The 13,618-nt window shown below is 49.4% G+C and overlaps 1 protein-coding gene across 1 annotated transcript; it reads right to left on the bottom strand.

The window, feature by feature from the left end:
• Positions 1-3,147: 3,147 nt before the first annotated feature.
• On the bottom strand, positions 3,148-8,595 carry LOC113752072. Its single transcript, XM_027296212.1, has one exon. It carries the CDS (start codon positions 8,593-8,595, stop codon positions 3,148-3,150), a length of 5,448 nt encoding a protein of 1,815 aa, XP_027152013.1.
• Positions 8,596-13,618: the final 5,023 nt, after the last annotated feature.

Below are 13,618 nucleotides of genomic sequence, written 5' to 3'. Positions count from 1 at the left end.
ACTAGGGATCCGGCCGAGCTTAAGGGATATGCCCGAGGCACGGGTGAGCTCTGATGTCGGACGAGGTGAGGTCACCTCGGACATGCGGGGTGGCCGAGGTGAGCATCCTCAATAAGCCCCCCAAGCCTCGGGAGCTCCGGGCTAGGGAGGTTCCGAGGCTTCCTTGTGCCGAAGTCGTAGAGAGCCGGAGTCCCGAAACTGCCCCGGAAGATGCGGGGACGCGACACGTGGACGTGTCAGTTGACAGGATGTGGTCACTGGTAACCGTCGCGTCGTGAAGTAGTGGGACGTTTCGTGCAGAGGGTGTCAGCTGAAAGGACGGGGTATTAATGAGGAGAGAGGGAGGCACGACGTTTTGAATTCGAACGTGGCCGTCCTTTCGCATTCTTGCCGCCTCTTCGGATTCTCCCCAAACCCTTATAAATAGGGGGGGTCCCCCTCATCGCACTTCTCACACCTTTCATTTTCATCCGAGACCCGCAAAGTTCGCGAGCGTAGCCGAGGTCAATATAGTAGCCGAGATCGGAGTAGTAGCCGAGATCAGATCCGAGGTCATCCACTTCGTCCAGTTCCGTAGGCAATAGTAAGTACCCTTCTTCTTTCTTATTTCGTCTTTCACCCATGGCCAAAACGGCTAAGACCCACAAAGAGACCATAACTCCGAGCCACCTGACCGAGGTGAGGCCGGATCCTGGGGAAGAAGCGACGACATCTAGTTCGGAAGGGTCGACCCCGAGTTCTGAGAAGGGATCAACCGAGGCGGGAGCCAGTGGGGCAGCCTCGGAGTTGGAGTCATCCGAGATGAGCGAGGGTGGTTCCGAGGTGGACTACAACGAGGAGCTCGGCGTCGAGACACCACACGACGAGGACGCCCTGGAGCCTGTCGCTCCCGAGGACCTAGCCAACATCGACTTCGGCAAGATGCCGAAGTTTAGAAGTCGCATCCGAAGAGATAGGGCCGTGAAGGTGATGAACAAGTACCCTTTCCGGTCGGGGTACGAGATCATTCCGGCCGGAGCAGATGACTCAGCCGAAAAGCCCCCCTTGGGCACAGTGGCCATCTATGTCCAACAGTTAGAGGCCGGGCTGAGGATGCCCACGTCAAGGTTCTTCAGGGACTTGCTTCGTCACTTCGGCGTGAGGATTACCCAACTCACCCCGAACGCGATCCGCATCATTATAGGGTTCGAGATGCTGTGCCGACATCAGGAGGTGGCTCCCTCTGTCGACCTCTTCCGCCGATGTTATACCCTTAAGGCGCACGGGACAGACAAGGGATGGTTTTTTGTCAGTAACCGGAACAATGCCATTCCGAAGTTGGTGGTCGGTTCTCCCAGCTCGATCAAGAATTGGAAACGCGACTTCTTCTTTGTGTCCGAAGTGGACTTCCCTAGAGGTTTCTGGTGGAGGCCAATCAAAGCGAAGGCCGATCCTTCCGCTGGGGATGCCAAGGAGGAGGACTTCCAGAAGCTGATGAGGTCGGGACTTCGGATATACAGTCTGGACTACCCCGAAGCCGTGCTGGTTGACGGGGGAATCAGCCGAGCTTTGCTCAGTCCCGACAGAGCTCCCTTCACTTCCACCAAACTTAAGATTCCTTGTAATTTTCTTTCATAACTTTGCTTTCACTTCGGCTAAGACATATGATAATATTTGTTTTTTGTGCAGTGACTAAACTGTCCGACATCGTCGTATCGGGCTCGTCCGAAGTGGCCAAAAGGCAGAAGAGGAAGAGCTCTGATGAGACGTTGGCACCTCCGCCGAAGAAGAAATCGCAAGGGCAGGCTGCCAAGACCTCGGCGGCCAAGAGCACTCCCACCCCGGTTGGTCAAAGCAGCTCGGCCACCGCTGCTACGGGGTCCACCTCGTCCGTGCCAGAGGGAGTGCCTCTTGGAGTCACCACGGCACTCCCACCTCATGGCCGAGGCAAGCAGCTGAAACCCCCGGTCAATGCAGTGTCGGGGACCTCGCTATGGAATCGTTTCCATAGTCCCCCGGTGTTTTCTGGGGATGAAAAGACGCACCCCGCCGGGCACTGGTGTCCGAACTGGAAACTTTCGGTCAACGACAGGTGCAGCCATCCTCGGGTTGCCCAAGAGTTGGTGATGCACTCCCCCCTACCAAGGGACTTGGAATTTATGAAGAAGTTGACCCCGGCTGAGATGGTTCAAAGCCTCATGGTGAGCACGGCTTCCACCTCAGCCTTTGTGGCCGAGATGACTCACCGGTACTGTGCTCTAGTCGAGGAGCAGGACACCGGCAAGTTGCAGAATCAAATCTCCAAGTTGGAGAAAAAACTGTTGGTGTCCGAGTCTGAGAAGGCCGAGCTTGAAAGGCGGCTTAAGGAGGCCGAGGTGAAGGATGAGGAGGCCGCGGCTACTATCAACAGTCTCCGATCGGCCCTCGAAGAGGAGCAGAAGAGGGGGGACGAGGTGAAGGCGTCCCACGAGCAAGCTCTCGAGGGTGCCGGAGCCTCGGCCGTAGACGCTTTTCGGAAGTCCGAGGCCTTCATCAAGGACCTCGGCCAACTACTTACGCCTAACTTCATGTTTGGTTTCACATCGGCCGTTGACGAGGCCGCAACTCACCTCTCCTCCGAGGCCTTGGAGTCCTTAAAAAACCATACCAGTTACAATGAGGACTCCAAGGAGTTATGCGATCGGATGGCCGAAGGCATTCAGGCAGGAAGGAATTTGGCCGAAGTCCAGGTCGAGTTCAACAAGTGGCTGTCCGAACTCGACGAAGTGTTCGAGGACGTGGAAGTGGAAGAACCTGGAGGAGAGGACGCTGAGGGAGACGAAGCCGGAGGGGACGTCGGCAAAGAGCATGGAGATGAAGTTCACCCCAAGGAGGCCGAAGAGAAGGATGCCCAGGAAGGAGCCAAGACCGGGGATGGAGCCGAGACGGGGGTCTAGGCTTGCGGCTTTAAGGGAGTGGCCGAGGTGGAGAGTGCTTAGTAGCATTCGGACCTCGGCCTTGTACTTTTGTAACGCTCTTTCTTATTGAATGAAAGCATATTTCTTCTCGTCTCAGTGCTTTAATTTCTTGCTTTGACTTCATCCCTTGCTTGTCCCCCTTATTTTTTAATAGCGTAACAACGATATTGAAGAATAACATAATAACTGAAGTCATTACTTGATTAAAAACTCAGGCGTAATACAATCTGAGGTTCTCGGCGTGCCAAGACCTCGGCACTAATGAGCCATCTCGGTAACTCAGTTTACAATACCCCTTAGCGTCAGATTCCACAACTCGGTAAGGGCCTTCCCATTTCGGGCATAATTTCCCTTGCGGTTCAGCTCGGCTGACTGAGTTTTTTCTAAGAACCAAGTCTCCAGGTTGGAATCTACGATGTCTCACGCGGGCATTGTAGTAGTGTGCCAGTGTGTTCTTGTAAGAAGCTATCCGGGCTGAGGCGAGATTCCTTCGTTCTTCGACGAGGTCGAGGTCCAGCTGCCTCTCTTCGTCGTTCACCTCGGCGGCATAGGCTGCCAGCCGAGGGCTGGGGGTAAGGATCTCAGCCGGGATGACCGCCTCGGCGCCGTAGGTCAGGGAGAATGGGGTCTCTCGCGTCGCTGACCTCGGCGTGGTCCGATACGACCACAGGACACTGGGGAGTTCCTCCACCCAAGATGACCCAGCTCGGTGTAGTCGGGTCCTGAGACCATGTAGAAGAGTCCGGTTGAAGTTTTCTGCTTGACCATTGGCCTGGGGGTGGCCTACCGAAGTGAAGTGTTGTTTGATGCCGAGGTTCTCGCACCAAGTCTTGAACGGGTTCTCGGCAAACTGTCTCCCATTGTCCGAGATGATGACCCGAGGTATGCCGAAGCGGCAGATAATGCACTTCCAAAAGAATTTTTGAATGGCCAGCCCTGAGATGGTCCGAAGTGGCTCGGCCTCGACCCACTTGGTGAAGTAATCCACAGCGGTTACTAAGAATGTATAACCCCCGACGGCTTTGGGGAAGGGACCTATGATGTCTGTCCCCCATTGCTCAAACGGCCAGGGTGAAGTGATGGGGACCATGAAGTTTGAAGGCTGGTGGTGCTCGGGTGCGTGGACTTGGCAGGAAGGGCAGCCGAGAACGAGGTCCTGGGAGTCTTGCCGAAGTGATGGCCAGAAATATCCCAGGAGCATAGCTTTCTTAGCTAGCATCCTGTGGCCGATGTGAGCCCCACATAGGCCCTCGTGGATCTCGTGGGGGACCTCGCGTCCTGCCTCGGGGGTGACACACCTCAACCATGGGCCGAGGTAGGAGCGCTTATATAGTTCTCCATCGCGGAGTGCATACCGAGCGGCTTTGCGTTGTATCTTCCTTGCTTCAGCTCGGTCTTCGGGAAGGACTCCTTGACCCAAGAAAAGGATGAACGGGGTCATCCAAGTTTCTTCAGAGTGCACGGGGCAGGCCACCTCTTCCACGTACCCTGGTTCACTCAGGACCTCCACCAAGACGGTTTTGCTGAGGTCAGAGAATGAAGTGGAAGCCAGCCGGGATAAGGCGTCGGCTCGCTTATTCTGGGACCGAGGGATCCTTTGGATTTCGAATGACTTGAAGTACGCGGTGAGTTGGTGAACTTTGGAGAGGTACCGTTGCATGGTCTCATCCTTGGCCTCGTACTCACCAATAACTTGGCGTACCACGAGCTGGGAGTCACTGCGGACGTGGATTTGCTGGGCGCCGAGCTTGCGGGCTAGCTGGAGTCCAGCGATTAGAGCCTCGTACTCGGCTTCATTGTTGGTGGCCGGGAAGTCAAAGCGGAGGGCGTAAGAGCAAACCTCCCCCTGAGGTCCTTCCAGGAGCAGTCCGGCTCCGCAGCCGTCTCCATTAGAGGATCCATCGACATACAATGTCCACAGGGATGAGGTGGACACCTCGGGTAAGGCTGAAGTGGACTCCGGACCTTCCGTGAAGGTGAGCTCAGCAAGGAAGTCAGCTAAAGCTTGAGCTTTTATGGCGGTGCGTGGCTCGTAGGACAAGTCATATTCTCCCAATTCGACAGCCCACTTGGTGAGGCGACCAGAAGCTTCGGGTCGCACCAATATTTGCCGAATGGGCTGGTCGGTCCTGACCGAGATGGGATGGGCTAAGAAGTAGGGTTTCAACCGCCGAGCTGCGTGGACGAGCCCCAGCACAAGTTTTTCCACTTGCGTGTATCGGGTCTCCGGCCCGCGGAGGGCTCGGCTGACGTAGTAGACCGGCACTTGGGTGCCCTCATCTCGGATGAGCACAGCGCTGACAGCCTCGTCGGCTGCGGAGAGGTAGAGGTAGAGCTTCTCCTCGGGCCGAGGTGAAGCGAGAGTTGGTAGGTGATGCAAGTACTGCTTCAGCTGGTCGAAAGCAGCCTGACACTCCTCAGTCCAGGCGAACTGGTCAGCATTTTTCAGCACCTTAAAGAAAGGCAGAGCTTTCTCAGCTGATTGGGACAGGAAGCGATTCAGCGCGGCCAGGCGTCCATTCAGCCGTTGGACTTCTCGGATGTTCCGGGGTGGAGACATGTCATGAATGGCTTTCACCTTGTCGGGGTTGGCCTCGATTCCCCGGTGGGAAACCAGATACCCCAAGAATTTTCCCGAGGTGACGCCGAAGACGCACTTCTTGGGATTCAGCTTCATCCTCGAGTCTCGCAGGACACCAAAGACTTCCCTCACGTCTGACAGAAAGGATGAAGTGGTGAGGCTTTTAACGAGGATGTCATCCACATAGGCCTCCACATTGCGGCCGATCTGATTCTGGAAGAGTCGGTTGATCAGCCTTTGGTAGGTCGCCCCGGCGTTCTTTAGCCCGAAGGGCATGGTAGTGTAACAATAAGTACCTCGTTCGGTGTAGAACGCCGTTTTCTCTTGGTCCTCCTCACTCATTCCTATTTGATGATACCCTTTGAAGGCATCTAGGAAGCAGAGGATTTCATACCCCATCGCCGCGTCGACGAGGGCGTCTATCCTTGGCAGAGGATAGCAATCTTTGGGGCAGGCCTTGTTGAGGTCGGTGAAGTCGACACACATTCTCCATCCCCCGGTGTCCTTTTTTACCATGACTGGATTGGACAGCCAGGTGGGATATTGGACCTCGTGGATCATCTTGGCCGGCAAGAACTTGTCGACCTCATCCGATATGGCTTGGCTACGTTCGGGGCCGAAGTGCCTTCGTTTCTGTCGCACAGGTCGGGCCTGCGGGTCAACGTTGAGTTGGTGAGTCATGAGCTCGGGTGGCACTCCGACCACTTCATCCGCGGACCACGCGAAGACGTCTCGGTGGTCTTTGATCAGGGAGATCATTTCTTCTTTCAGGGGTGGGGGGAGTCCCGCCCCTACCTGGACCACTTGGTCAGGTTTCGCTTCATCCACTACCACCAGTTCCACTTCATCCCCGGGCTCCAGCCTGTTGGGCTCTTCTGCCTTCTGAGGGTCGATGCAGTCTATGGAGAGGACCGCTGGCCTCTTTTCTTCTGACCTCGGTGAGGGCCGGGGGGTGACTGCTGCTTGAATGGTGGCGAGGTAGCACTCCCGGGCGGCGCCCACATCGCTGCTTACCTCGGCCACCCCCGCAGATGTTGGGAATTTAAAGCTCAGGTGGTAGGTGGAGTATACGGCTCTCAAGGCATTGAGCGTGGGCCGGCCTATCAGCATATTGTAGGGGGAGTCTGCTTTGACCACCGCAAAACTGACAGGCACAGTTCGGCAGCGTGGATGACGCCCGATTGTTACCACCAGGGTCAACATGCCTTCCGGGTGGACGACGTGTCCCCCGAATCCCACGAGGGGAGTCCTGACAGGAGTGAGTTGCTCCCTGGTCAGTTTCAAACTTTCGAAAGTCCGGTAGTACAAGACGTCTACCGAGCTTCCGGGGTCTACGTAGACCTTTTTGACTACGTAGTTGTTGGTGAGGACTTCAATCACAAGAGCTTCATGATTGCTGGAGGCCGCAGGAACGGGGTCAGCGGGACCGTAGGTGATGACCTCGGACAGCCGAGAGCTCGGCTCGGCCACCTCCATCTCGGCCTGGCGGTAGGTCCGCTTCCGGGAGTTCTGGCTGTCTCCTCCCGTTGGTCCTCCCGCGATGGTGTTGATCACCCCGGCGATGTTGGGGCCGTAGCCCGGTGAGCCATCGCGTGGGGGCTGCTTGTCCTCCCTACGGTCTTCGGGACCTCGGCAATGCATGTTCGTGTCCCGTCGGTCGTCGCGGCGAGGGCCCCGGTTCTCCCGGTGGGAGACGCTTCGGTTGAAGCCTCCATCCTTGCGGACGAATTGCTTCAGGTATCCTTGCCGGATCAAATTTTCGATTTCCCGCTTCAGGTCATTGCAGTCTTCAGTCTCGTGCCCTACATCACGGTGGTAGGCACAGTAGAGGTTCGAGTTCCTCTTATCTCTCCTCCCCGGAATTTCGGGAGGGTTGCGGCCGAGGTGATTCTGCCTCATCACAGCCAGGACGTGGGTCCGGCTCGAATTGAGGGGCGTCAGCTCGGCGTCCGAGGTGGACGATCTGCCTTTCACGATCCGGTCGAAGACACTTCGGCGGTCTCGGGGTTGGTTTGAAGTGCCACTTGGGCCTGGTTCACCTCGGCCAGTGTCTTTCCTCCTCCGGGGATCTTGCCCCGTACGAGATGCTTGGGCTTCTCGCTTCATGCGATTTACATCTTCACTTCGGATTCCCTGGTCCACTCTTTCCCAGAGCTCCCGGAGTGTACGGGGGTACTGCCGATGGATTTCGGTGTTAAAGATCCCTGCTACTAACCCGTTGGTGAAGGCAGCAATAGTTACCTGCTCGTTCTGGTCAGGTATCTGTACATTCTCCTCGTTGAACCTTTGGGCGTACGAGCGAAGTGACTCGCCCTGACCCTGTTGCAGGTTCAAGAGGTAAGCTGAAGTCTTTGTTATTGGTCGAGACGACACAAAGCGGTGGATGAACCGGTCTATCAGCTCATCCAGGGAGGAAATGCTCCCCGGTTCTAAACTCCAGAACCACTTCCGGGCGGTCCCGTGCAGGAAGATGGGGAAAGCCCGACAGATCACGGCGTCGGGGACGCAGTAGAGTCGGAATGCGGAGATGAAGGCGCGGAGGTGATCCTCGGGGTCACCTCGGCCGTCATAGGTGTGCAAATTTGGAAGCTTAAAGTTCGGGGGCACCATTTCCCCGTTGATGTCATCAGTGAAGGGCGGAGCCCTCATGTAATCAGAAGCTAGGCCTCCGGGACGCCGAGGTGGGTCCTCGGCTCGTTTTCCCAGTAGTCCCCGAGAAAACGCTCGGGAGATGGAGGCAATCTTGGAGGTTGCCTTGGATGAGGCTCGCCTGGAGGTGCTCCGAGATAGACGCCCATCTTCGGAGTCCTCGCCTGAGGGCACTTCAGGGGACTTCGTCGGTCTCCTCTTGGAAGACTCGGCTTTTTCTTTTCCCTGCCTCTTGAGGTACCTTCCTAGTTCCTCAAAGATGTTGGGGTTGTCCGTGACAAACTCGGCCATCTTGGCGATGGCCTCCTCATTGTTGGGCTGGGTCCTTTGGGACCCATGTTCCTCAGAGATACGATCTTGCTGGGCTCCGGATGTCTGCCCAGCCCCAGTTGAGGGAACTCTTCCGCTTCTGGAGCGCGTGGATCTCATTTTAGCAGTAATCTCGTTCCCGCAGACGGCGCCAATTGAAGAGGCGATTTTTGGTTGGTAGCTGAACCGACCTGAATCAGTCCTCTCTGAGATGAGGTGAGGTGAACTCCTGGATCCGAAGTCAACCTCCTTGTCCGAAGTGAATGGCGGGGCTTCTCCCCTGGGATCACTCCGACGATCAAGTTAGTATGAGAACGAGAAATATGCTAGAGTATGAGCAAATGAACAGTATATGCTTACTTGTTGGAGTGTGTGGGGTATTTATAGAGCGAGAGTGGAGGGCAGGACGGAGGTCTTATGTCGGTGGGACCCATGCCCTGCCATTACGGCTCTGTTCCCTGTCAGGGGGCCTAACTCTGACACTGTAGCCGCCTGGACAGGGTGACGAGGAGTCCTTTGCAGTAGTCATTAAGTGCGACAGTGCTTTTCAGATAAAGCACTGATCCCGGATGATGTCAGGTGACTTGCCTCATCCGCGTGCAGCTGAGGTGGAGGTGCCGAGGTCACCTACACGGTAGACTAGGGATCCGGCCGAGCTTAAGGGATATGCCCGAGGCACGGGTGAGCTCTGATGTCGGACGAGGTGAGGTCACCTCGGACATGCGGGGCGGCCGAGGTGAGCATCCTCAGTAAGCGATGGTAGTAATTGTTAGTCTGCTTATATAAATGGTAGATCAGGGGCACCCATTAAAAAAACCTTATTTTATTTCAAAATACATTTTAAAGTTGCACAGAACAGAGAGTGCAAAGTAGTTTCATGTCCAACAATTACTACCTAATCGAAATTAATAACACTTTATAAAGGTTACCTGAAGCTCAAATTTGTAATTGGTGTTGACGATGGTGGGAGATTGTGAACAATAACGATGTACCATTTCCTTGAGCTGTGGGAACATTTGTTAAATAGCTCTATTTTGAAAAAATTACTTTTGTTGGAGCTCTTCACTGGATTGTAGGTGATTTGGGAACATTTCATTTGTGCATTTCTCTGGCGTTGGAGATTCCCCATCTAATTCATACATTCCTTTGACTGAGATTAAAAAAATTCAGCCTGTTCCATCCCCTCCTTGTTTGGAAAACAGAATCCATGGACGTATTTAGATGTTTTTATGATCTATTTTTGTTATATAAGCTGAAGGTGTTAATTGATCTATTTTGTTTGGAAAACGGCCTGATCTGTTTTTGTTAATTGATAAACAGTTCCATGCCAATTCATGAGCTGAAGCCTAAGAGTGCATGAGCATGAAAATTTGGATTTGATCGTCACATCCCATTTCTTGGTCAATATACCCAAAGATTTTCATTGTCAGGTGACATTGAATGACTGTCAAAGGAATTAAGTTTTAGTGGAGGAACCTTAGGCAAGATAATCCTTGTTTATCAATTTTTGTTAACTAAAAATGGAATTAAGTGGAAATTGAGGTATAATTGAAAGGTGTAAGATAGAGATAACCCAAAATAATTAGAATATTTTTTAGAGTATGGCGAGTCTTCATACTCATTGCACTTTTTGCAGTATCCACATGGGAAGAGTTTCTCAAATACTATCTGGACTATATATATGCATGCCTAATTTCTTAATTTTTTTTGGGCAAATAATAAGGAATTTTATTGATTAGTGTGGAGGAGCCAATCCGTCGAGGCCACGTGTCAGTTCGTACGAATGACATGTCAGTTCAAACAAATCAGTTCAAGCTGGTACGACAACTAGTTCGGATGAGGCTGCCGCCTCCTTGCAAGATGGGCCGAGTGGATCGAGGCTCCCTGGCCTTTCGGGACCGGATTGGAGGCAGAATCCAAGAAAGAGTCCATCCCTAGTAGGGCTCATAATTCTACAAGGAAACAACTACTGAGGGCTCTATAAATACAGCACAATGGAACAAAGTAAGGTACGCCATCTACAGTAGTCAATATCATTGCTTTACTGGCAGCCATAACTGACTTGAATGTCGGAATCATAACGGGGAACTAGTCCTGCTACTCATCTCTTTGCAGGTCAGTTCGAACCACCTCACTGGTACCAGTTCGGTTCTCCTCAGTTCGAGCACACCCCAGGTGCTCAGTTCGGATTGTGCTCTCGGCAGTCGCATCAATCAGCAATGAAAGTTTGTACACTTTGGCTAACACCTCTATTACACCTTCTAACTACTTACAATTTATCCTTTACTTTCTATTCTGACAAGCATTTCCAGTCCACACCCCACTTCAGCACAATCTCCCAATTTTGACGTGTTTTAGGAAAGCTTGACCAACTACTTACTACAAAGCACACTGCTTCAGTAATATCCTTCAAAAGTTTATCAAATGTAGCAGACTTTAACTGAAACATTACTTCATTCCTTAGCCTCCAAACGTGATATACCGTAGCAGTTCCACATTCCACGTATATGAGCCAAGATATACAAGCACATGTTCTGCACCTTTGTCAAAACTGGTCTTGTCATGCAACAATTAAAAAATAAGTGTTCTAAACTTTTGAGTTGGTTAAGGATAAGAATATTGATTTAACAACACAAAAATTAATAAACAAGAAAATTCAACGACAAATCTGTTCAGGATTTGATGGCTTCAGTACCCAATATTTAGGCTATACATATTCGAGAAACCTATTGTGTTTCGGCCCCAGTGGTTGGGCCTTGTCTAGTTTACTCTAGTCACTCAACTTTATGAATTGTATCAATTGAGAATCAATTAATTGAACCACTGGGACAATGACTCAGTTGCCACCAGGGAGGGGTTTAAGTCCCTCATTGGGGCTGTAGGTGAGAGTTCAAAGCTCACCTGCAGCGAAAAAAATCTAAGGGTTGTGCTATAGCACTACCTTGGTCTAGTTGGGTCTGTATATCCACTAGCCCCCTACCACAGCCTCCTTAGGCTCCCCTCCCCCCTAGATTGATAAAGTAGGTTATACAAATGTATCGTTACTGACAAAAAAAAAAAAGAGAATCAATTAATTTATTCTTTTTCCCTTTTTTTAATCTTAATGAATAATAATAATATATAATATGTATTAATAGTAATATGTATTAATGTTATGAATAGTCATATGCATTAATATATTTTAACATTCTAAAGTTCATTGCAAATAATTGCTTTTGTGAGTGTGTGTCTGGGTTGAAAAAGACAATTCTACCTTGACATACACTATGTCAATTTTTTACTTGAAGTATTTTTAGTTTTGGCCGCATCCTTGACGTTATCTATATTCATTTCAAACTAAATTGTTTTATTTTTCTTATTTCTTAACTTGCTTCTTTATTTTGTCAAAAATAAAAAAAAATCTTCTTTTTATTCAATCATAATTTGCAACAACATTTCTAAAGTTCTTTGCTATAACTGGAAATTGTCGTCCATCACTAATTGATGTAAGTTAACGCATTAATTATGAATTTAGACTGAAATCCATCATAGCCCCATGAAAGTTGTTCACAATCCTCATAACCCAATAAGAAATTTTCATTATGTTTTACAGGATTTTGAGACTAAATTTATAATTTACATGGAATATTTACATAAAAAAGATTGCTGCTGGCAGTCGTTAATTACTTTAGTAATATTGGTGCAAACTTCCTTTATTAAATTTCATTGTGATGCCATGATTTGTTGGCAGGTGAAATCCCAAAAGCCATTGGCAATCTCTATAATTTGGATGAACTAGCTACACCAAATGCTAACTTGGCAGGACAAAAACTTGATACATTTTGAAATAAGATCTATTTTATTATTGCATTGTCACAATAGTTTCTCAAAGTCAAATTTGAGTTCGACTGAAGCAAGTTCACACTGGTGCATGGCATAAGGTAAACGGGTTTAGGCATTCAAACTGAGTTCGATCAGCTTGATCTCAATATGCTACATATATCATTCGACTCCAATTGATTGCTCTGAAACCAAAGAATTTTTTTGAAATGTTTCCCCTTTCATTAAGTTTAGTTACTTGTCTTTAGATGAGTGAGATGCATAGGTAAACTTGTTAAAAAATAGGATTTTGCGTTCCTCCCAGGATTTTTCTGGAATTTGCTTAGCCAGTGTAGAAATGAACCAATCTGTGCTGGAGGTGGATTCTGCCTCCCTTTGTTTCTTGTGCCCCTATTGGATCCTACCCTTTCCGTAGTCACTTTGCCTTTACCACCCAAAAAGAAATTAAAATTACATGAAAAAATGATACCCAAGAGTTTTGGCATTTTGTCATGCTTTAACCACTGTAATTAGCCTAGCTTTGGATGACAGATTCTGAGTTACAAGGCCCAAAATAACATCAATTGACTGACCACTGCGAACTAGATATGTTGAGCCAGTCAGCTTTTTACATGAGCAATGATTCGATGGATACTCAAATGAGCAGAGAAAAGATGTTTTTAAGCTACATCACTTTATGCTTAGTTCATCAATAAGGATTTACATGAACTTGTCTTTATCATTATGTACCCAAATGCTTGCTAGCTTGTAAGCCATAGTTGTTGGGGAAAATTGTTCAAAACATCTCTCATGTTTTGCCAAATGAATATTTTTGTCATTTACTTTTAAAATAGTGGCTTTATGTCCTTTACAAAATTATGTCTGTAAAATTTGATTCCAACCTAAGTTTTCGACAACTTTTTAATCCTGAATCCAACATGCGACGTGTATATGATCATTTTTTAGAGGAAAAAAGTTTGATCATATTTGTAGTTAAACAAATGACCATATTTATATTCATTGTAATGCTAAAAAAGTAGGATTTAATTTAATCTATATTCATTTTTTCCTTAGAAAATTAGGATTTGATCAATCCATATATATATTTTTGCCAGTAAAAAGTGGAATTTAACCTTTTTGTACATAAAAAATAGTTGCATGTGAGTCACATGGTAATTTTAGGTTAACAAGTGGTCGGAAACTTATATTAGGTCTAAATTTTGTTAACTTAAATTTAGAAGGGATATAAATTTAATATTTTAAAAGTGAAGAGCAACAAAATTTATTCGGCAAAATGTAAGGCTATTTTGAACGATTTTTCTCAATTCTTAGTTATATGTGTTTC

This window comes from Coffea eugenioides, chromosome 11 (genome assembly GCF_003713205.1).
Source record: "Coffea eugenioides isolate CCC68of chromosome 11, Ceug_1.0, whole genome shotgun sequence".
In the NCBI taxonomy this organism is placed as follows: Eukaryota; Viridiplantae; Streptophyta; class Magnoliopsida; order Gentianales; family Rubiaceae; genus Coffea; species Coffea eugenioides.
This window is presented reverse-complemented; position numbering and strand designations above follow the sequence as displayed.

Coding starts and splice junctions, on each gene's coding strand:
- LOC113752072 (XM_027296212.1), bottom strand. CDS start 8,595: ATGAGATCCACGCGCTCCAGAAGCGGAAGAGTTCCCTCAACTGGGGCT.